General features: G+C 43.7%; 4 protein-coding genes across 4 annotated transcripts; 2 read left to right on the top strand and 2 right to left on the bottom strand.

The window, feature by feature from the left end:
• Positions 1-3,406: 3,406 nt before the first annotated feature.
• Positions 3,407-7,053, top strand: LOC4337480 (tubby-like F-box protein 7). Its single transcript, NM_001402460.1, has 5 exons — positions 3,407-3,534; positions 3,875-4,263; positions 4,771-4,858; positions 5,704-5,836; positions 5,937-7,053. The coding sequence occupies exons 2-5, from the start codon at positions 3,907-3,909 to the stop codon at positions 6,745-6,747; spliced, it is 1,389 nt and encodes a 462-aa protein (NP_001389389.1). The 5' UTR covers positions 3,407-3,534; positions 3,875-3,906; the 3' UTR covers positions 6,748-7,053.
• A 2,224-nt stretch (positions 7,054-9,277) lies between these two features.
• On the top strand, positions 9,278-10,890 carry LOC9269370 (protein BYPASS1-LIKE-like). Its single transcript, XM_066309594.1, has one exon. It carries the CDS (start codon positions 9,385-9,387, stop codon positions 10,660-10,662), a length of 1,278 nt encoding a protein of 425 aa, XP_066165691.1. The 5' UTR covers positions 9,278-9,384; the 3' UTR covers positions 10,663-10,890.
• Positions 10,891-14,709: 3,819 nt separating this feature from the next.
• Positions 14,710-16,295, bottom strand: LOC4337482 (peroxidase 12). Its single transcript, XM_015780055.3, has 3 exons — positions 16,001-16,295; positions 15,661-15,846; positions 14,710-15,565 (listed from the first exon to the last, which is right to left on the bottom strand). Exons 1-3 carry the CDS (start codon positions 16,235-16,237, stop codon positions 14,948-14,950), a joined length of 1,041 nt encoding a protein of 346 aa, XP_015635541.1. The 5' UTR covers positions 16,238-16,295; the 3' UTR covers positions 14,710-14,947.
• A 3,245-nt stretch (positions 16,296-19,540) lies between these two features.
• LOC4337483 (cationic peroxidase SPC4) lies at positions 19,541-21,082 on the bottom strand. Its single transcript, XM_015780054.3, has 3 exons — positions 20,660-21,082; positions 20,381-20,566; positions 19,541-20,299 (listed from the first exon to the last, which is right to left on the bottom strand). Exons 1-3 carry the CDS (start codon positions 20,930-20,932, stop codon positions 19,712-19,714), a joined length of 1,047 nt encoding a protein of 348 aa, XP_015635540.1. The 5' UTR covers positions 20,933-21,082; the 3' UTR covers positions 19,541-19,711.
• Positions 21,083-21,307: the final 225 nt, after the last annotated feature.

The raw sequence follows: 21,307 nt of genomic DNA on the forward strand, positions 1-21,307 counted from the left end.
GGTTGCTGTCTCATGGAGTACTTCCACCTAGCTAGCTCATTTTGTGATCTTTCCGGGTGGAGAAGAATTAATCCATCATTTCAGTGCTGGTGGGCATGACAGATCGCGACATTTTTAACCTTATCCGGCGAGAGATGTGTTTCTGCCCTCTCTTAATCACTCGTGTGTCTCGTTTTGTTTAATTTCCAGGGGACCTGGCCTACTGCTACTTGCAGTACTACTCATTAGCATTAAACAAGAACCAGATGCAGATTTAGTAGTATTGTTAATTTGCACTATGTAAAGCTTTGTTGCCCTCATGCATTTGTTTAATTATCTGCCTGTTTGTTTGTTTGTTTCCACGTGATTTCGTATGCATATGCATGCATTTCCCCCAACATTATTATTTGACTTCTATCTGCAAGTGCGAATATAACTATGTGTATGAGTGGTACGCAATATGATAGATATTGTTAGCTGATATGATTGAGCTTATCCAATGATTTGTGCTGCTTCTGGTGAAATGTTTTTGGTCCAAGTTAACAAGAGACCGGGAGAAGTAAAGGATTAAGGAAGAGTAAAAAAAGCTACCGGCATGCAGCAATAACAGCAGCAGCAACCACATTTATTTGGAGTTTTGGACCATTTGGTTAGATGTAGCTATCAGCAGTTCCATGATGCTTGCTTGCTTTTATTCATCCACTGCTCTATGTTTATATGCACAGTGACTGATATTTGTCTTGGTTTGCCTGATTAGGTCATCGCAATGATATTTGGCAGCTAATTAATCAAGGGCTACTTTTGCTTAAATAGTACTAGTACCAATCTCTGAGAGATCGATAACCACAAGGTATTAGGTGGTGGTTATCTTAACACCGCCGAACTGAAAAGGATGATCAATTTCTCTCCCTTTCTCTGTCATCATGAAAAGTGAACTCGATCGATGCAGGAATTGAACAGTTGTATGCATAAATGGCAGATAAAAATCTTGAGATATTTTTTCCCATTCCCTTTCCTTTCATCATGTGGAAAAAGTCATCTTGTGTTATTGCCTTGTGCTTTCCTTATCCTGTTTATTTGATGGATAAGTACACTAGCTCATATCCCTTTTTGTTTCAGAGATTTCCACTTGGCTCAGGCACTTGCTGTGGTCTATCTCTTCTGCATATTGCAAGCATTTTAGCAGAAGAGGCAGCAGGTGTGATGTGAGTATAATAATATTTCTCTGTATACATTGCTGATAGTGCTCCACTGAACTAAATGTTTTAATTAGGTTTTCGCCTCGGCTGCTACATTTTTCAGATTTCTCTTGCGGCTGTCCAGGTCGTTAAATATCTGAATCGCATTAGATATTTAGTTAGCAGGACAATGGTATAGAAGAAAATGGAATGAATTACAAGTGTTAACAGCCTATCAGAGAATCAATGCCGGGAAGCAAGTTTCAAGTAATTTTCTTCAGAGAGCACCGAAAAGTCTCCGGTCAGGTTCAGTTTGTTTACCTGTAACAGACAGCAGAATACTAGTAGTAGCAGATAGTTACGCAAAACCGCCTTCTCTGCTCGCAGTTGCAGCGGTGTTTGGGAGGCAGCTAAGCTATCATGTCGCTCTGTACTACTACTGGACCAGATTAGATGCTCGAGAGGGGAAAAGTTGCAGAAAAATTTCAGTAGATCCGACAAATAGGGATTCAAGATTATTCTGAATTACTCAAGCCTGAAGCTTAGGTGTCCTACTTTTTAGTAAAGTCTGAGTTTCAGTGGAATGCACATGTAAATTACTATGTAAATGCAAGAGCCTAGCTGACTCGATGCATATATAAAGATTGATTACTAGTGCTACATATCGATCCATGCATTGCTTGCCTCCCAATCAGAGAGGAACAAATATTTGCAGGAGGAATAGACAAGATGCGATCTTTTTCAGTTGTCTCCATGCTCGGGGAGCGATTCATGTGTCTTGAGCAGCCAGGAAAAACTTTTGTAGATTTTTTATCTAGTGCTCTCCATGTCGGATTATGCTCGCCAAAGTGGAGTATGTCGCTGTAGACTGTATTGCAAGGTGGATCTCTCTCTCTCTCTCTCTCTCTTTTTCAAAAAGGCAAACGCGCAAAGTGGATCGTGTTTAATTCACTTTTGCCTCTTATGGCTCCACTAACCAATCTTGTTGCCTTGCCTCATTTCTCTAAACTATTTCACCATCGTACATAACTCACAAAATATTCTACCTCCTCCGATTCATATCGATTCTCTTATAAATTTAACCAAATTTATAAAAAATAATATTTCTAACACAAAACAAACATATTATCAAAATATATTCTATATTACATTTAATGGAACTAATTTAATGTTATAGGTGTACCTAATTTATTCTACAAAATTAATCAAACCTAATAAATTTAACTTAAAAAATCAAAATGACTTATAATATAAAACGAATGTAGTACTAGCCAGCTTTACTTAGTACCATTTCGATGCCGTTGACTTTTTCATAATATTTTACCATTCGTTTTATTTAAAAAATTATGTACATATCATTTATTTTATTACAACTTATTTTACCATTAAAGAAACTATAATAGTAACTTATACTTTTATATATTTATATTAAATTTTTAATAAGATGAATAGTCAAACTAATACGAAAAATTAGCGACAACATATATTTTGAAACGAAGAAAATATTATTTTAAAACGGAGAGTAGCATTGAAGTACTTGCTCGAGCTAATGGTTCTCTGTTAATTAGCCTGCGTAATCCAATGAAAAAAGTTATTAGAGTTTGTACTATGTATTTTTAAAAGGTTTCATATTATATCATTATTTAACTTTTTTTCATTTAACAACATCTAATTTCACATTTTTGTTTTAATTTGGATCACCCCATTCTATCTATCTCCAAATCCGGTGACTCCACCTTCGTTACACCTACAAGTTCAGTAACTCTACAACCACTTCGCGCACTAATTATCTCTTTCCCCTCTGATGGTTGAGGAACCGCCGGATCTAGCAAGTAGGAGCCTAGATTTAGCGTCTCTGCTCTCCAACGGGTCTGACTCCTGCCTCCCCGAGTCTCTGCAAACCCGACACCCTTAGCCTTAACGACGACCATGAAAATAGTGTACATTACGACTTGGGAGGAGAAGAGACATACCGATGGCTAGAGGGTACGACGACGCATGTGAAGGAGAAGAGGAACAATGGTGTATCATGAGGAAAGAGCGGTAGTGATTGTGGTTGGGGCGGCAGTTAGTGGTTATTAGGGTCCGAAAAGTTTACTATCGATATAATCTCTAAGTGAGTTTTTTGTATTTTTTTTCTTAGTACCACTGACACGTGGGTCACGAATCATCATTGTTGATAAAGAATGGGCTAGTTTTTACTATGTGAAAATTTTGATATAAAAGGTAGAGCACTCGAGTATCTCCCCCTTCACTTGCATAAAAGAAAATCCCCCGTCTCGTCTCCTCCGCTCCTTGTGCCTGCGCCCATCGACTCCATCTGGCGACTCGCGAGAGCAGAGCAGGGGAGGGGGAGGGGAAGGGCGCCGTCGTCCTGGTGAGCATCCCCATCCTCTGCCTTCTGATTTCATCTCTCTCTCCCCCCATCGGGACTAGCTTCTCTTCTAGATCTGGAAGAAGCTCTTCTCTTAATTTTCATTACACTGAACCCCCATGTCTCAAGTTGGATCCGCCCAACCATGACATCATGTGGCCATGCATACATACAAACAATCTTTGGACTTGAGCTTATCAAGATGTAGTATAATTATGGCAGCTCTGTTTTTTATATTGTCCATAAGCAGTGCCTCTGATGATGAGTGAGGCTGAGCTGATTTCAGCAGATTTCGATGACCGGTGCTATTAGTTGTTAATTGCAGCTTGTGTATCTTTTGCAGTTGTTCACTCCTGACCTGCATCACATCTGGAGATGTCTTTCCGCAGCATAGTTCGTGATTTCAGGGACAGTTTCGGGACTCTATCCAAGCGGAGTTTCGAGGTGAAAATTTCAGGCTTTTCGGGCCGTCACAGAGGGAAATCCATTGGACCATCAAGCGAGCTGGATGACACGCCCGTGGTAGCTCAGCAAAGCAAGTGGGCTGGTCTTCCTCCTGAATTACTTCGCGACGTGATGAAAAGGCTGGAGGAAGATGATAGCAATTGGCCCTCCCGCAAGGATGTTGTTGCCTGCGCTTCAGTTTGTACGACTTGGAGAGACATGTGCAAAGATATTGTCAGGAACCCTGAATTTTGTGGAAAGCTTACATTTCCAGTGTCTCTTAAGCAGGTAACCACTGAATCCAATAGCAAATAACTACAATACGTAATTCCTATTACAATCATTATTCCCTGAGCGGTGCTGGAGTTCCCATCATGTTCTTTTGTATTTCTCCAACCTTTAATTTCACACCACACTGTTAGTTTACATTGGTTTACACTAGCAGACAGTAGTGCCATTTGGTCCAATGCTACTTCCAGGTTAGCTCTTCTAGAGTAAATGAGTGAAAGACAAATATGCGATATACATGTGTGGCCTGCCCCATGGGGCTTGGGCACTGAACAAAATTTGGACCTCGGGGTTTTTACATTTCTTGGGACCTGGCTGAGACTGAATCTTATGCGTAACCTGTTTTCCAATTATCGTACCAATCACTTTCTTGATGAAATAACTCTGCATTGATGAGATGTTATATTCAAGTTTACCCCTTTGGTCTCATCTCTTTATCCTTGTTTTCTTGTTGAGATATGATATTTCCTCTGTCTTTTAACAATGTTTTTCATCTCTTGTGCACAGCCTGGACCTCGAGATGGAGTAATCCAATGTTTCATAAAAAGGGACAAATCAAAACTAACTTATCATCTCTACCTGTGCCTTAGCTCTGGTAAGTTCCTGTAATCTTTTTCCACTTACCCATTATTGCTCTAATCGGCACTATTTTTGATATTATAACAGATCTGTTTGTTGGCAGATAAACTAGACAGTACTCATAGGAGTATTTGTTTTGTTACTATTTTAGTCCTTAACTTTGTCAATCCTTATCCTAGCATCCAGTGACTGTCTTTATCTATTCTTGTGTAAAACCTCCTTGTAGAATCAATTTTTGACTTAATGCTTGGCGTAGTAGAATTTTGGTGGTCATTTTCAGTAATTTTGAAAAATCTGTTTTAGTATGAAATTTTAGTCTGTTCAAAAGCGACTGGAAACGAACGTACTATAGTATAAACCGATTCAACTTGCTGTAAGAAAGTGAGCTTGTTGAGTGATCGAAAAGAATATGATTACTCACGCATGCTATAAGCAATATGGTAATTATTGCCCTCGGAACAGTCTTCCATAAACTTTCTTCTCGTCCGTTGATTGCTACCATTTTTGTAAACGACGTATACTAGTCCTATTGTCTCTCTGAAAGCAATGTATCTTGGTAATTGATATGTAGATATTGCAGTTATGCAAACACTCACCTATCATTTAATGCGTAGGGATGCCAGCACTGGTCTTTTGTGGCTCTAATGATGCTGCTTCGGAACCTCCCATATAACATGATTTTTAAGTTAAAGTAAACACGTGATGTGCCGTAGTTCCATGTTTTCTGCTGTATAAAGGACTTCTTCGACACAATTTTAGAGATTACCTACAGCATTTTCAGATAACTCGTTACAATACTCTGAGTAGTATATTGAAGAGAAAGCTAGAAATTGCACTAACAATTTTAATTGCATCTTGTAGCTGTGCTTGATGAGACTGGAAAGTTCCTACTATCAGCTAAAAGGAGCCGGCGAACGACACACACTGACTACATCATTTCTATGGACTCCAAAAATATCTCCCGATCAAGTAGTGGCTATATTGGGAAGTTGAGGTAAAGTTCCTTTGCCATCAATCTTCTTGCACCCACATTGTCACATACACGTGGTCACAGATACATGCATAATAATCTGACATACACCATGGTATTGCAGGTCAAATTTCCTCGGCACCAAATTCATCATCTATGACACGCAGCCTCCATACAATGCTCGGACACTTTGCTCACAAGAACGGACGAGCCGTCGGTTCTCCTCTAGGAAAGTTTCCCCAAAAGTTCCAACGGGTTGTTATCCCATCGTGCAGGTGAATTATGAGCTAAATGTGCTTGGAACCCGGGGACCAAGACGGATGCAATGCGCTATGCATTCCATCCCAGCATCAGCAGTAGAGCCTGGTGGCATTGTGCCTGGCCAACCTAAAGAGCTCCTCCCAAGGTTATTTGAGGAGTCCTTCCGCAGTATGGCAACTTCCTTCTCCAAGTACTCCATCACAGATCATTCGACAGACTTCAGTAGTTCTCGCTTCTCTGAGTTTGGGGGAGGGGCTCTGCAAGGGCAAGAGCAAGAGCAAGATGGCGATGATGTGAACAAGGAGAGGCCTTTGGTTCTCCGGAACAAAGCACCAAGGTGGCATGAACAGCTGCAATGCTGGTGCCTCAACTTCCGTGGCCGTGTGACGGTGGCTTCAGTGAAGAACTTCCAGCTGATAGCTGCTGCACCTCAGCCATCTTCTGGAGCCGCCTCTGAACCTTCACAGGCAGGGCAGGCTGCACAACAGCAAACCCAACCTTCTCAGCCATCGAGTTCGTCGTCGTCGTCATCATCCAACCATGATACGGTGATCCTGCAATTCGGCAAAGTTGCAAAGGACATGTTCACCATGGATTACCGGTACCCATTGTCGGCCTTCCAGGCTTTTGCTATCTGTTTGACCAGCTTTGACACCAAGCTGGCATGTGAATAAATGAGTAGAATAGCGATCAGAAAGCACTCCAGTGTACCTGAGGACCTAAGCCACTCCAGGCGTATGGTATTTTAGGATAGGAGAATTCTGTGTCTAGTCACTTGTGTGTATTCATGTGCAGTTCTTTGGTTGAATCCTTGTGTTCCTCCGGCGTGCGTGTTTGTTAGAAGTGTAAAAAGGGGATTGAAGTGTAGATGTCTGTAAGATAGAACAAGATCTTGTTTCTTGTATGTTGGGCTTAAAAAGTTTTGAGCAAGAGAATGAATGAATGGTTGAGGGAGCCGTCGGTCTGAATGTGGGGTTAAAATGATGGAGATGGTGAGCTTTGAGCATTATTATGGCCAGACAGCAACAGCTATCAATCAATCTGATTCTATTGTATCTTGGGTAGCTACTGACTGTCTGATGTGGCCAACCAACCGGAGTGACCATTTGTCCCCGTGAAAGAAGTCAGGTACCGTGCTACAGTAGTACTCATTGCTTAATTAATGACGAGTTTAGTTTAATACAATTAGAAAAACCTAGTGCACTCGTAGTATAATACTCCCACCATCTACTTTTAATAGTCATATTTCATCTTGGCACACAGACCAATGACAAGCAATTCTACTTATCATCCATTTAAACATGCTAATGGAGAGTCACGTATTAAATCTGAGAAAGTCATTAAGATGATAATTTGTTGGATTGAAATATACCTATTAAAAATAAATTTTCCAGATTTAGAAATATGACAACCAAAAAATAGATTGAGAGAGTATTCTACTACTAGTACTAGTACTTACTCATGGAGGATAGGAGTTGTGATGTGGCTAATTTAGGGCAGGAGTACATTATTAATCAGTAGAAGCTGTAGTAGTACGCCTTACAAATAGTAGCTGTCAGTAGCAATGTCAGCATCATTACATTAATCTGTTGCTTGTAGGAGTAAAAGATAATGTTGGATGGATCGGTTTGTGGTTTGCTTAATTAATTAATTAAAGGCTGGCCTGCAGCTGCAGGCAGGCATCGAAACCCAACCGCAACAGACGAGAAATCGCCGCCGCTGCATTGGCAGCGATCGATTAGAAAACAAAACCAAAACCAAAACCAACCTCGCTTGCCTCCTTCCCATGACCTTGTCTGCCAATTGGTCGTATTTGGTGTTAAGTTCGATTAGTAGATAGAGTAATCAAAACAAAAGAGAGATTAGCGGCGGCCAAATGGCACGTGCCGTATTCTACGCCGCGAGTCTAGTACTCCGTACTCCGTATTGCAGTTTGTATGGGAGTCGGACACCTGGGCTCAGCTGTCAGTGACACACTCTCCGGTTGAGCAGAGCTCGTCGTCGACGGCGACCACGGCCAATCAATCACGTGCCTTTGACCTGTTTTTGGTCTACACGTGAGCCATGTAGTAGCTCATAGAGCCACGTGTAGAGAATTCTTGTGTTCCAGGGCGTGACGGCCTCCGGAACCGGAATGGTCGTCTCCCTTCTCTCTTGGGTTACAATCGCATGCTCCCTCCGTTTCAAAATATTTGATATCGTTAACTTTATAACACATGTTTAACCGTTCGTCGTATTAAAAAAAATATGAAATATCTAAAATTATATGTGTACATAAAAGTATATTTAACAATAAATCAAATGATATGAAAAGAATAAATAAGTTAAATTTTTTGAATAAGACGAATGGTCAAATACGTACTTACAAAGTCAACGATATCAAACATTTTGAATACGTACTTACAAAGTCAACGATATCAAACATTTTGAAACGGAGGGAGGATGTACTACTCTTGTCATTTTTTTAACGGAAAATAGCACAGTAGGGCCTTTCCGTTAAGAAAAAAATACATTCATGCTGCTGCCTAGTGAAAAATCTGAACCGTACTAGTATAAAAATACCGAAATTCCAAATGGAGCTGCGTATTGGCCGGCAAGTGGAGTACAGTAGTAAATATCAAGTCGATCGTTGGTACGCATGACTAATCAACGTCGCTACAAGGTCCGAGAACAGTCAAAACGTATACTACACCACAAAAATATTGAGACGTACAGTACAAATATAATTATACAGCCTCCAAAATGTTGCTTTAATCCAGGTGGGAAGAGTTGTTGGTGTGTCAGGTTGTCCAATGGAAACTACAGGGAGGCTCCAAATTATGTACAGGAACAGGATGATATCTGCATAGTGTAAACATTACTAATACTCAGCGTTTTAAAAGCTTGATTGAGATTAGCGTGCAAAACACACGTTGGGAGTGTACACAATACAGGCAGGCGTACACCAGGGCAGTAGTATAGTAGATTAATGGTAGGGAGGGAAGGCCCTAGGCAGCCAGCAACGCGACAGGCTGAGCCAGGGTGGAGACAGACCACCCCTGACCCCACCTCGTCAGTCAGATATCACCAGCAGCGCTACTCCTCCAATACTCACAGACGGACAGACAGACAAACCCCTCCTCGCTTCTTGCATTGCTTGCTCCTCTTCTGCCTCCTCGCTCGCGAGGAGTACTTTACTAGTAGTAAATCCCAATTTCTTCTTCTATCCCCTCGCCTCTCTCTCTCTCGTCTCCACAAGACAAGAGGAGTTGGAAACGGGGAGAAGCAATCCATCCATCAATCAATCGATTAACCCTAGCGCCGCCGCCGCAATGCCGGCCACCGATTCCTCGTCGGCGGCCGCGCCGCTCACCTCCTTCGGCCGCTCCTTCCTCTCCCACCGCCGCGACCAGATCCCTCCTCCCCCACCCGACCACCACTCCCACTCCCACACCCAACACCCCTCTTCCTCCGACCTCGAGATCGACGCCTTCCACCGCCACGCCGCCGACCTCCTCCACGACCTCCTCTCCGACTCCAACTCCGACCCCTCCGCCCCGGACCTCCTCTCCCTCGCTTGGACGCGCCGCCTCCTCGACTCCTTCCTCATCTGCCTCGAGGAGTTCCGCGCTATCCTCTTCGCCCTCGCTGACTCCCAGCCCCTCTCCCGCCCCCCGCTCGACCGCCTCCTCCTCGACTTCCTCGACCGCGCCGTCAAGGCCCTCGACCTCTGCAACGCCCTCCGCGACGGCCTCGACCTCATCCGCCAGTGGCGCAAGCACCTCGCCATCGCCGCCGCCGCTCTCGCCCCCGCCCCCGCCGCGCAGCGAGGAGAGGCCCAGATCCGCCGCGCCCGCAAGGCCCTCACCGATCTCACCATCCTCATGCTCGACGACAAGGACGCTGGGGGAGTCGTCGGACAGCGCAACCGCTCCTTCGGCCGCGCCGGTACTACTCGGGACTCCCTTCCCCACGGCCACGGCCACCACCGCCGGAGCAGCAGCGGCGGGAGCTCCGGGTCCGGCTCTGGCTCCCATCTCAGGTCACTCTCCTGGAGCGTCTCCCGCACATGGTCCGCCGCGCGCCAGCTGCAGGCCATCGGGGGAGGCCTCACGGTGCCCCGCGCGAACGACATCGCCGCCACCGGAGGCCTCGCCTCCGCCGTCTACGCCATGGGCGCCGTGCTGTTCGTCGTCACCTGGGCGCTCGTGGCAGCAATCCCATGCCAGGACCGCGGCCTCCAGGCGCACCTCACAGCGGTGCCCAGGACCTTCCCCTGGGCTGGCCCCCTCATCACACTCTTCGACCGCATCCTCGACGAGTCCAAGAAGAAGGACCGCAAGCACTCATGCGGCCTGCTCAAGGAGATCCACCAGATTGAGCGCTGCTCGCGGCAGCTCATGGAGGTCACTGATGCTGCGGAGTTCCCCTTGGCCGACGACAAGGATTCCGAGGTGCAGGAGGCCACGCAGGAGCTGGTGCAAGTTTGCGGGTCACTCAAGGATGGGCTGGACCCTCTTGAGCGCCAGGTGCGGGAGATGTTCCACAGGGTTGTGCGCACCCGGACAGAAATCCTCGACTACCTCAGTAGGCCGCACAACGCCGGGTGAGGACTCATTGCTTGATCCAACTTTGTGTGAAATGCAGCCGCTCCACCGAGGTAGCTTCTCTGTAAAAGTTAGCATCTACATATACATGTCTCTGCATGAAGAAGGCCTGGCCTTAGTTATGATACATTTGAGTTATTTCTTTCATTTTTTTTCTCTCCTTTTGTAGCTTGTGAATCCTTACTTGAGCAGTTCTTCGTACTAATGGTCTAATATCATTTATTTCATTCATTGCTTGTCCTGGTAATGTTGAGCACTCTGGTTGGTTTGTTTCCATGATTAGTCTGTGGATTAGGTTTATATTGTAAAAAGGCGTGGGCGGGAGTAATTTATACAATCGGATAGGTTAGCTCAGATATTGAGCTGTGAGGTTTTGATATACTGCTATTCCCAACATTTTGTTTGTTGATGTTCCAACAAATGTGTATATGATCGGAAGAAAAAAGAATACAGAATTTTATTGATTATTGACTTGTTTTTGTTCTAGTTCAAAAGGCCGAACAATGCTCCTTTTCTTTCTTCTGCCCTTTGTTTTGTTGTGCGTTTAGATTTGAAAATGGCCACATTCATCGTGTGCTCCGTTGACACAGTCTATGATCAATAACGCAAAACAGGAAAGCCCAATGGGTATTACATTTGGGATGAATAAGTAGAACATCCGCTTGCAAATGTCTGCTTCTGTGTCCTTTATTGAGCTTAGATCAATATTAGAACAAATTGTTTGGTATTCTCTATTTAGTACTATTAGTTATATAATCAACACACATATACTCTTCTTTCTTGCAAGAAGTATTGCTTTGTTGGAATGATTATATCTATGTAGAAGGTTCAATTTTAAGGTTACTTAACTTACGTTCAAAACTTATGTACACATTTACATTTTTGTTGTATGAAAGTTGTATTAGGGATAGGAACTAGTATCACTAAATGGGATATAAATTTGTATTGTTATTGTCACTTATTCCCTCCGTCCCAAGATAAGTGCCACCGTGAACTACACTTTCGCTGCACTTATTTTGGGACGGAGTGAGTATATCTATAAGTTAGAATAAACCTTGAAATCCATTTAGGAAAAGCCAAATTCCACTGGGCACTCCACGATATAAGACGCTCCATTAGAAACCTTGTGTACCTACGTTTGCAGTTTGTACTGCAATTCAGCAAATGCATAGGTAAATGATGCTGGACTGTACTGTTTTATGGCATTGCCTCTGTGTGAGTAATGTCTGTAGCTACTGGCTGTTTAGAAACATCTGCAGTGACTTCAGTGAGAAGTTCTATGACTTAGATGGGGTGATTGTGGTATTCGTTTCTAAGGTGACTTCGGCTGCACTGTTATTAGTTGACTTCTGTAATCTGTGGTATTATATTTACCCTTTACCTGACTATAACACTGTAAACTAGTAGTGTTGTGTTGTATGAATTATTCAAGAGAGTTTGGTGTGTTTAAACGTTCTAGAACCCTAGGACCAACCCAGTCAGGTGAAGAAGTCAATGCCAAGGTGTTTATCCCTATAATTAGAGTACTGTTGCAGCAAGATTGCTGTGCAGGTTGCTTGGTCAATAAGGCGGAATCTCATTATCTTTCCATTTCTTTTCATGCCTAGGCGAAATGCCATTATCTTCCCATTTTTTTTCTGCCTGGGTGGTTGCTTAGCTCTTGCAACCTCTCGTGCATTGCCACTTTGAATTGGAAATGGACCTCACCATTGTTGAGCTGTCAAGTTTGGGAGAATTTTCCTGTTTCTGTGATAACCTGAATAAAAACATTGTACATTGTGAATTGAACTTAGAGTAAATTTTAGAAAACCCCATGTTTTATGATATAAGTTGTAGAAAACCACAAGTATTCTGACTTGGCGCCATCCCCCATGTATTATGGCTCTAAAGTTTCACAAAACCTCACCCTTTGCATGTTGAGCACGATATACTTACAACTCTAAAACATGGAGTGTATATAATTTTTTTAATTATGAAGTTCTTGATTAATAATGATAAGGTTGATAGTTTAACTATTCGCTACCAAAAAAAATGTTTCAAATATGTTAAAATTAATCAATATTTTAAGGTGGGGTTTTATGAAACATATAGACCACAAAACCTATGGTTATGTGTTATATGTCATAATTTTGTGCAACTTCGATCATAATATGTGGAGTTTTCTGAAATTTACTCTTGAAATTACATTGCATTCTAATCTTCTTGGTGTGAATCTGCGGTCCAATTTAAGTTGTGTGGCTTGTTCTTTTCGAGCGTAAAACCAGAGCGCATGCTATGCGCAAGTTTGGCATTTCTTTTGGCAAATTGCTTACTGCCTCTGCCTGCTTGACTTGGTCTGCTGGTCCTTGGCGTCCGTGGGACTGGCAAGAGCTTCATTTTTTTTTTCCTTTTTGACACTTGCAGTTAAGACCTCTTAATTTTGCTTCCCATGGACGCAGAGGAAATTGTGTTTTGAGTAACAAACTGTTGTTATCCTTACCTTCTGTAAGTTCAGAAAATACTGTTGTTTGGTTCCGTTTGCTTGCAAAGTTGTTTTCTTAGTTCACTTATCCTTTACGAGTACGACCTTACCTTCTATAAGGATGGTTCTGTTCTGTATAATATTTTGTTTCAGGCGATGTATCAGGGAATTTATTTCCCTTAAACTCTGTCTTTAATCTATAGTAATCTAATGAGTTTTTTTTTTTTTTTTTAAAAAAGTACTCCCTCCGTCCCATAATATACCGTCCCATAATATAAGGGATTTTGAGTTTTTGCTTACACCGTTTGACCACTCGTCTTATTCAAAAAATTTTAGAATTATTGTTTATTTTTTTGTGATTTACTTTATTATCCAAAGTACGTTAAGCGTAACTTTTTGTTTTTTATATTTGCATAAATTTTTTAAATAAGATGAGTGGTCAAACAGATTAAGAAAAACTCAAAATCCCTTATATTATGGGACGGAGGGAGTAACAAACTGATATGTAGCAGTTCGCGGATGATGATGGTAACAAATCGTTCGTGATGTCTGACCACTTGCATAATGCATACTAGTGCTAACTTCGTAACTACTCCTGTTATGTTGCTCTGTACAGCTGATATGTGGGTGTTCCATAGTCAGTTTTAGGCTGATTCCACGGAAAAAAAAAGTTTTAGGCTGATTGATGGGAATGATTCGCCATAACTGTAGATGTCTCTTGTGCAGTACCAGAGATCAATCTAATGGTAACAGGCTAGGACGAGAGCAATTTTATCGTGAGAAAAAATGGTGGTGATTGATGCAAGAAAAGAAAAGAAAGTGAAAGTGTGAAACTTGAAAGTGAGAGTAATATTCATACAGTAGAGGCAGCAGGGAAAAAGAAGAGTGATATATTATAGGCTGTGCTGCCTGGCCCATTGACTGAAGTGCTATAATTTTGGAGGCCCAAACGAAGCCCGTCTGAGTATCCTCGTATCCTGGGGTTCTGTTCTTGGCGTGGTTGATATGATTGTGCTGGTCAAGCTCTCCAGTCTCCACCATGCTGCGGGCCAATCATCAGGAGGTGTCATCCAAGATCCAGATGCAGAATGTACTACCCGTCTTTCTTAAGGTTTATATATACAGTAGTATAGTATATATAAACCTTTCCATTTGTTTATTTCCAATGCTATATACTGGCTACTTCTACCTCTCTTTTCTAATGCTAGCACGTTGTAAAATCTGCTCCAAAGTAGTAGTAATATCTTAATGAACTAAGGCTGATTGTTTTGTTGCGCTTTTATTTGCTGAGTTATTGGATTCCTTTGTCCCAAAACATTCACATGATCATCGTTGGTGTACACTAGTGATGGTGTGCAAACGTGGACGACTTTGACCAATCTACCTTTTGTCCCAGATTCAGAGCATCTAGTTATGCACTTTAACTCCGGTGGGTGAGTGACTTCTGAGTAGTCGTACTCGTGTCACGTATGCTTCCCGGTCCTGTGCCAGCGCTGTGCAATTTAATAAACTACACTTTGTTTTGTTTTTATCTGATTAAGTGTCGTGCTATGCCGAACGATGGAAACATTAATTTTGGGTTTATGCTGTGACAAAGACAGTTGTGATGATGTAGCACTAACTGATGATGATGATACATTTGACATGCAGTTACTCTGTCCCGACCGAGGAATCGAGTAGTAACTTTACTTTTTATGAAGCAAAACCATTCTAACTAAGCAGAGAATGCATGGAAACCAAACACCACGCGCAGATGGCATCCTCTTAATTATTATTACTAGCACAAAACATAAACATAAAACGATCACTAATTACTCCATAAGTTAATTAGGCGTCGGCGGCGAAGCCTTGGTCGTCGTCGGCAGCGTTGAGGAGGTCGGAGGAGCGGCGGTTGGGAGCGGCGCAGTTGTTGCGGATCTCGCCGGCGTTGCCGGTGAGGACGTCCATCTGGCTCATCTTGACCATGGAGCGTGCGAACTGGTCGAAGAAGGCGGCCTGGTTGAGGGCGAAGCGGACGGCGGTGCGGTTGGTCTGCGCGTCCTCGATGAGGCCCTGGTCGGACTTGAAGATCCCCTGCTTGGCGATGAGGTCGAAGTAGTACTTGTTGTCGAAGGCGTTGGGCGTGCGGACGTCCAGCTCCTGCGTGACCGAGTTCACCGGCACGTCCTTGGCGCACTTGGCCTGCAGCTTCTTCACCAGCACAGGGTCCATGATGGGCTTGGAGCCATCGAAGCGGTCGTTGAAGCTGCCGCAGTGGCCTAGTCCGATGGTGTGCGCGCCGGACAGCGCCACCAGGTCCGTCTTGTCCAGGTTTCGGTCCTTGAACGCCTGGATGAGCGTGGGCACGTCGAAGAAGGGCGCCGGCAGGAGGCCCACCTTGTCGCTCGACGCCGGTGCCAGCCCGTCGCGCCGCCCCAGAGGCACGTCGAAGTAGGGCCCGCCGGACTGCCATGTAAATGTAATTAAATTAAATATGTTAATTTGTTCAGTTCTTGAGTAAAAATCCCGACTGTTCATTATTAATTAAGAATTAGACGTACGGCGACGATGGCGTCACGCGTGGCGAGCGTGGTGATGTCGGCGCAGGACACCTTGGCGCCGCAGGCGGAGTGTACGGCGGCGCGGATGTCCTCGATGAGCTTCAGCGCCGACGGCCGCAGCGTCTGGTTGGGTATCTCACCCAGCTCGCTTTGGGAACCCGTCAGGAGGACCGACGCGTCGCACCCCTGAACACTTAATTAATTATGTTAATATACTACTGTAGTTACTAAAACTCGGTATTTAATTTGTTTTTTTTTTATGTATTGCCATCTGTAAGAAGGAGGCACCATGCATCAACCGAACCGGCAACTACTGGAGTAAAATGGTAGTAGGACGTGCCTGCGGGAAGCAGTCGTGGAAGAAGATGCGGACGAGGCCGGCGGCGATGCCGATGTCGCGGCGGAGGGCCTCGGTGACGTGCCACCTCACGATGCCCTCCACCGACGGGCACGACGTGTCATAGAACCCCCAGGAGAGGCCGGCGACGACGGGTTCGCCGGTGGTCACCACGGCCGCGCAACGGGCAGCAAAGAGGCCCGAGATCAGTAGCACAACCATACCCAGCTTGGACGCCATTGCTCAACACTCTAGCTAACAAAGATCGATCACTCTCAGCTCGACCTCTGCCTCCTGCAAATGGTCCATCTCTCCATGCCCTATATATATACTGGACTGGACCCTATCTTGTGGAAAAGTGGAATATAATGTATACTCCTACTACGTGCATAGTATGTTGGTCTAGGATTGTGGCTTGATTGCTCAAGCCAGCACATTATCAAGATGTCAGTTTGCTGTTTCTAATTAATTGTTATGTCCAAGCCCGATCTGATCCACAGGAGGCAGGCATATGCCTACATCAAAGGCAGAGATCAATAATTAATATATCACCACCTAACCTTGCAGTATGTTAACTATATTCAAAGAAAAATAAAGCTGACTTTTTCACAAAGATAAAGCTGACCAGCTAGACTCATTTCTTTTAGTTACCATCACATCTTTAATTTGTGTTGTACAATAATACTGCCTCTGTTATTTTAAACCTCACATTTTTGTATTTTCTTGTGGTTTCCAGAATACGACTTGGGCTAATCCATTTAATAACTTTGCATCAAGATCATACAAAGATTATATTTGTATGAACAGATTTTGTAACGAAAAATCTAATTATATCAATTTTATAAATCAAATTCTAATAGTTTCAAACATGTCAGTCGTCACACTAATAAAATATTTTTTTCAGCATGGATTCTCGGATCTTAAGACTCCAGATTGCAAGAAGAACGTTGCAGTGGGCCATGATGTTGATCAATTAATTAGCAAGTGGTCTAGTGTATGAAAAGAAATCCAATTAGCAAGTGGTGATGGTGCAATTAATTGCGCTTGATATCTCTATCTTACGGTTGCACGCCCCCACCAATTAGACACCTCCCAATTCCCATTTCTTTTCTTTCCTTCTTTTTAAAGCTTCACGAGCCAGTTAGTGGTACAAACTACAAAGCAGTCCAGAGAGGAAAAAAATCAATGGAAAACAACCAATAAAACGATGTGCAATATATAGTGTGCTCCATCCGTCCCAAAATAAAACAATTTAGTATTAGATGAGATGTTTTTATAACGAATCTGTACAAAGCTCAATATAGATTTGTTGTACTAAAAAATATCTCATTCAATACCATATTATAGCCGAGTTTAGATCCAAAGTTTTTCTTTAAACTTTTAACTTTTTCATCACGTCAAAATTTTCCTACACACAAATTTTCAACTTTTTTATCACATCGTTTCAATTTTAACCGAATTTTTAATTTTAATGTGAACTAAACGTACTATTTTTTTTTAAGGACGGAGGGAGTTTGTTGCAAGGAGGCTTTGGTCGCCATGGAATCCTTTGCCTTTAGGGAGTGTCTTCCGGATTGTGCCTGCCACATGCCCACATGCTAGGCAAATGTATCAATTTTTTTCCGTGGACACGTGCTTTTCTGTACTAGTAAATCCAGATGCTGTGAATCGATCTGGTCAGTCAAGAGGATGCTGGATGCATGCGTTCCTACCCAAAAGTCAAGTTGTTGTTTCCCGGCATTTTCTGCAAACAGGCATGTGCATCTGTCCACTAGAATTGTAGTTGGTGACCAACGATGAGTACTATTGCTAATGTAAATTACGGTTACAATGACTCTAGGCTTGTGGAAACACCCACAATTTTCCAATCATGCATACCAGTGGATTTTGCCGACCCCACCCGGGGTGTGGCTACAAGACGACACCATCCGGCGATGACATGGAGTACATAGCTAGTGGCTGCAAGTCCAAAATGACTAGATTTGTTAAGGGGTAAAGTGACTTTCAGTGATGCAATCGATAGGGAAATAAATGGAGCATTTAATTTATCTGTCAACTGATTTGCTAGATAAAATTGAAGCATAGAATTCGCATGCAGCTGACTGTACATATATAAAATCTAAATTATATGTAACATGAAGGATATATATAAAGCAAAATAGCTTTTAGACTTTGGCATTCAAATATATTGTACCCCTCTAACCACAAAAGAATGTTGTTCTAGAATCCATACATGTAGAATGTAAATTTTATGCATATGAGAATGATATAGCCATGTTTGTTAAGGTTCCATAATGTTACAATAGTGTAATTTGGATATGTTTCAAAGAATTAAGCGGCTAAAGATATATCTTATTGACTTTGAAAAGTCCAAAAACAGAGGATGTCTATCTATCATGTGACCAGGGCTGGAAATTTCGGGCTGAAATTTCTGAAATTTCAGACCCCTCCGATACGATACTATTTCGGCAAATTTTTTCATCTTTTTTTTAATTTTTCATGAATTTTGATAATATTTGTTTAAAAATTTGAATAGAATTTCAGAAATTTCGGTATATCTATGACCTCCAATCAAATCGGCAAAGCCAAAAAAGCAAGCCCTTCATGCGACCGAGTTTCTTCAAATGAATCAGTCGATTTTATGCCATTGAGCTTCGTGCACACACCAACCAAACCCATTCCTATCCTCCCAACACAATCCCACCGCCACCGGCCACTCGTCCAAATAGTTACGCTCCTCCATCTACGCCGTCTCTCTCTACCCAGTCCACACCATAGTGGCATCTAAGAGATCCGCTAATATGGCGCCCTCCTTGCTACCTACCTCCTATTCTTGTCCACCACCGGTCCTCCATCACCGAGGCCTTCCCTCAAAACCTGTCCTTACCGCCTCTCTAACCTTTCTCTATTGCCACCGTCACCTAATTCAGCAAAGCTTAAGATATATTATGAAGATAGTACACAAACATACAAGTTTAAATTTAATCTACATATAAAAGAACAATAACGACAAATTTTACTTGCGTTGCACGTACAGGTGCTATTCGTTACCTGATTTTATTATAGTTGTAAATCGAATTTAGTTTTACATGTTTGTGTATAGATTTATGTTATCATAACCAATGTTATCTATTATAAATATTTTAAGCCGTATGAAAATAACATGTGCAATATTGCACCTGTATGTAAAAGGGGTCTTATCCTTAGCACAACACTCATGTCTGACTAGTGGGGTAGTACTCCCTCCGTTTTTAAATATTTGACGCCATTGACTTTTTTTAATATGTTTGACCGTTCGTCTTATTAAAAAAGTTAATTAATTATTATTTTTTTCCTATCATTTGATTTGTTGTTAAATATACTTATATGTATACATATAGTTTTACATATTTCACAAAAGTTTTTAAATAAGACGAATGGTCAAACATGTGGTAAAAGGTATCAAATATTTAAACGGTATCAAATATTTGGAAACGGATTGAGTATTATAATTCTCAAACATCTCTCGATCGTACCTCAAAGGATTGACGACGAGCCAAGGCATCTTCAACAGATTAAAGATACTCTTATTAAACTATACGTCACGTACGTGGGACGCACTGCACTACAAAGTACGTACGCAGTATTATCATGCACGCACGAGACGGCTAGCTAGTGCTCAGATCAAGAACAAGATCGAGTCTTGTACAACACAAGACTTTTGACGTGATGATGTCAAGCAGATGCCGTGAAGCCATCGTCGCCGGCGGCCGCAAGGATGGTCTGGCTGTTGGGCACGAAGCAGCTGTTGCGGCGGATCTCGCCGACGTTCCCTGAAGGACCCTGGAGCTGTCCCAGCTTCACCATGGAGCTGCCGAACTGGCCGTAGAACCACCAGTGGTTGCCGGCGAAGCCATTGACCACCCAGCTGGTGCGCCAGTCGCCGGTGAGCCCCTGGTCGGAGGTGAACACCCCCTGACCGGCCACCAGGTTGCTGTAGTACTTGTTGTCGAACACGTCCGGGGTGGTGACATCAAGCTCCTGCAGGCGGCTGCCGTCGTTAGAGCAGTTGGCGGCGAGCCTCCTGGCGAAGTCGTCGTCCTCGCGGAAGCGGTTGGAGAAGGAGCTGCATCGCGCCCTGCCGATGGAGTGGCCGCCGGAGAGCGCGACGAGGTCGACGTTGTCGAGGTTGCGGGTCTGGAAGGCGCTGAGCAGCGTGGAGACGTCGGAGGTGGGCTGCGGGAGCTGGAAGACGGCGTCGCTGGGAGCCGGCGCGAAGCTGTCGAGGCGGCCGAGCGGCACGTCGTAGGGCAGACCACCGGACTGCAATGCAAGCATCGATCAGTACGTTGATGCAGTATATATATATGCACAATGGGCAAACATGTATCGATCTGTACGTACGGCGACGATGGCGTCGCGGGTGGCGAGGGCGGTGATGTCGGCGCAGGAGACGGTGGGGCCGCATGCGGCGTGCACCTGGGCGCGGATGTCCTCGATGAGCTGCAGCGCCCGTGGTTGCAGAGTCAGGTTGGGCGGCAGCTGCTGCTCGCTGTTGGCTCCCGTCAGAAGCAGCGACGCGTCGCAGCCCTGCAAATTCAATTAGGTTAATTAGGTTAGGTTGACAGAGCTAGCTAACCTAGTGTTCATTACTTAATCAACAACAAAATCAGTAACAAGTACCTGGGGGAAGCAGTCGTGGAAGAAGATGCGGAGGAGGCCGGCGGCGAGGGCGATCTCCTGCTGGAGCGCCGCCTGCACGGCGGAGCGCACGGTGGTCTCCAGCTGCGGGCACGAGTCGCTGTAGAGGTCGAAGCCGAGGCCGTCGGCGAGGGGCGGCGTAGTGATTGGAAGATGGTCGGTGGGCAGAGAGATGAACCGTGCGGACACTGCCGGCGAGAGCAGAGTAGCAATGGCCAAGAGCACAAGAATGATGCCCATTCTTCTCAACGCCATCGTATCGATGGATCGAATCCTAATTAACCTAAGCTAATTACTCGTTTCCCAACCTTAATTACACCCACACTGTGGTGATGTGATCTGTCCTCGGTCCCGTCCAACAAGATGGATGCATGGTGCCGGTATTTATAAGAGAAGGAATTAACAGTGATGATACTGCAGACCAGAGTTGAAATTAATCTTAATCTAGAGATCGAAGTCAGGATTGCATGCATGGGTCGCGCGATAGGTCGAGTAACTGGGAAGCAACCACACGTGAATACTACGTGAGATCTCTTGGGTGATCCACATACAAGTTCCCAGTCCCATGCTAGCGCGTACATGTATATCTTTACTTTTGTTTGGGAGCTAGATTTAAGATTGATTGCCGAC

The sequence above is a fragment of the Oryza sativa genome, chromosome 4, assembly GCF_034140825.1.
Source record: "Oryza sativa Japonica Group chromosome 4, ASM3414082v1".
Taxonomy (NCBI): domain Eukaryota; kingdom Viridiplantae; phylum Streptophyta; class Magnoliopsida; order Poales; family Poaceae; genus Oryza; species Oryza sativa.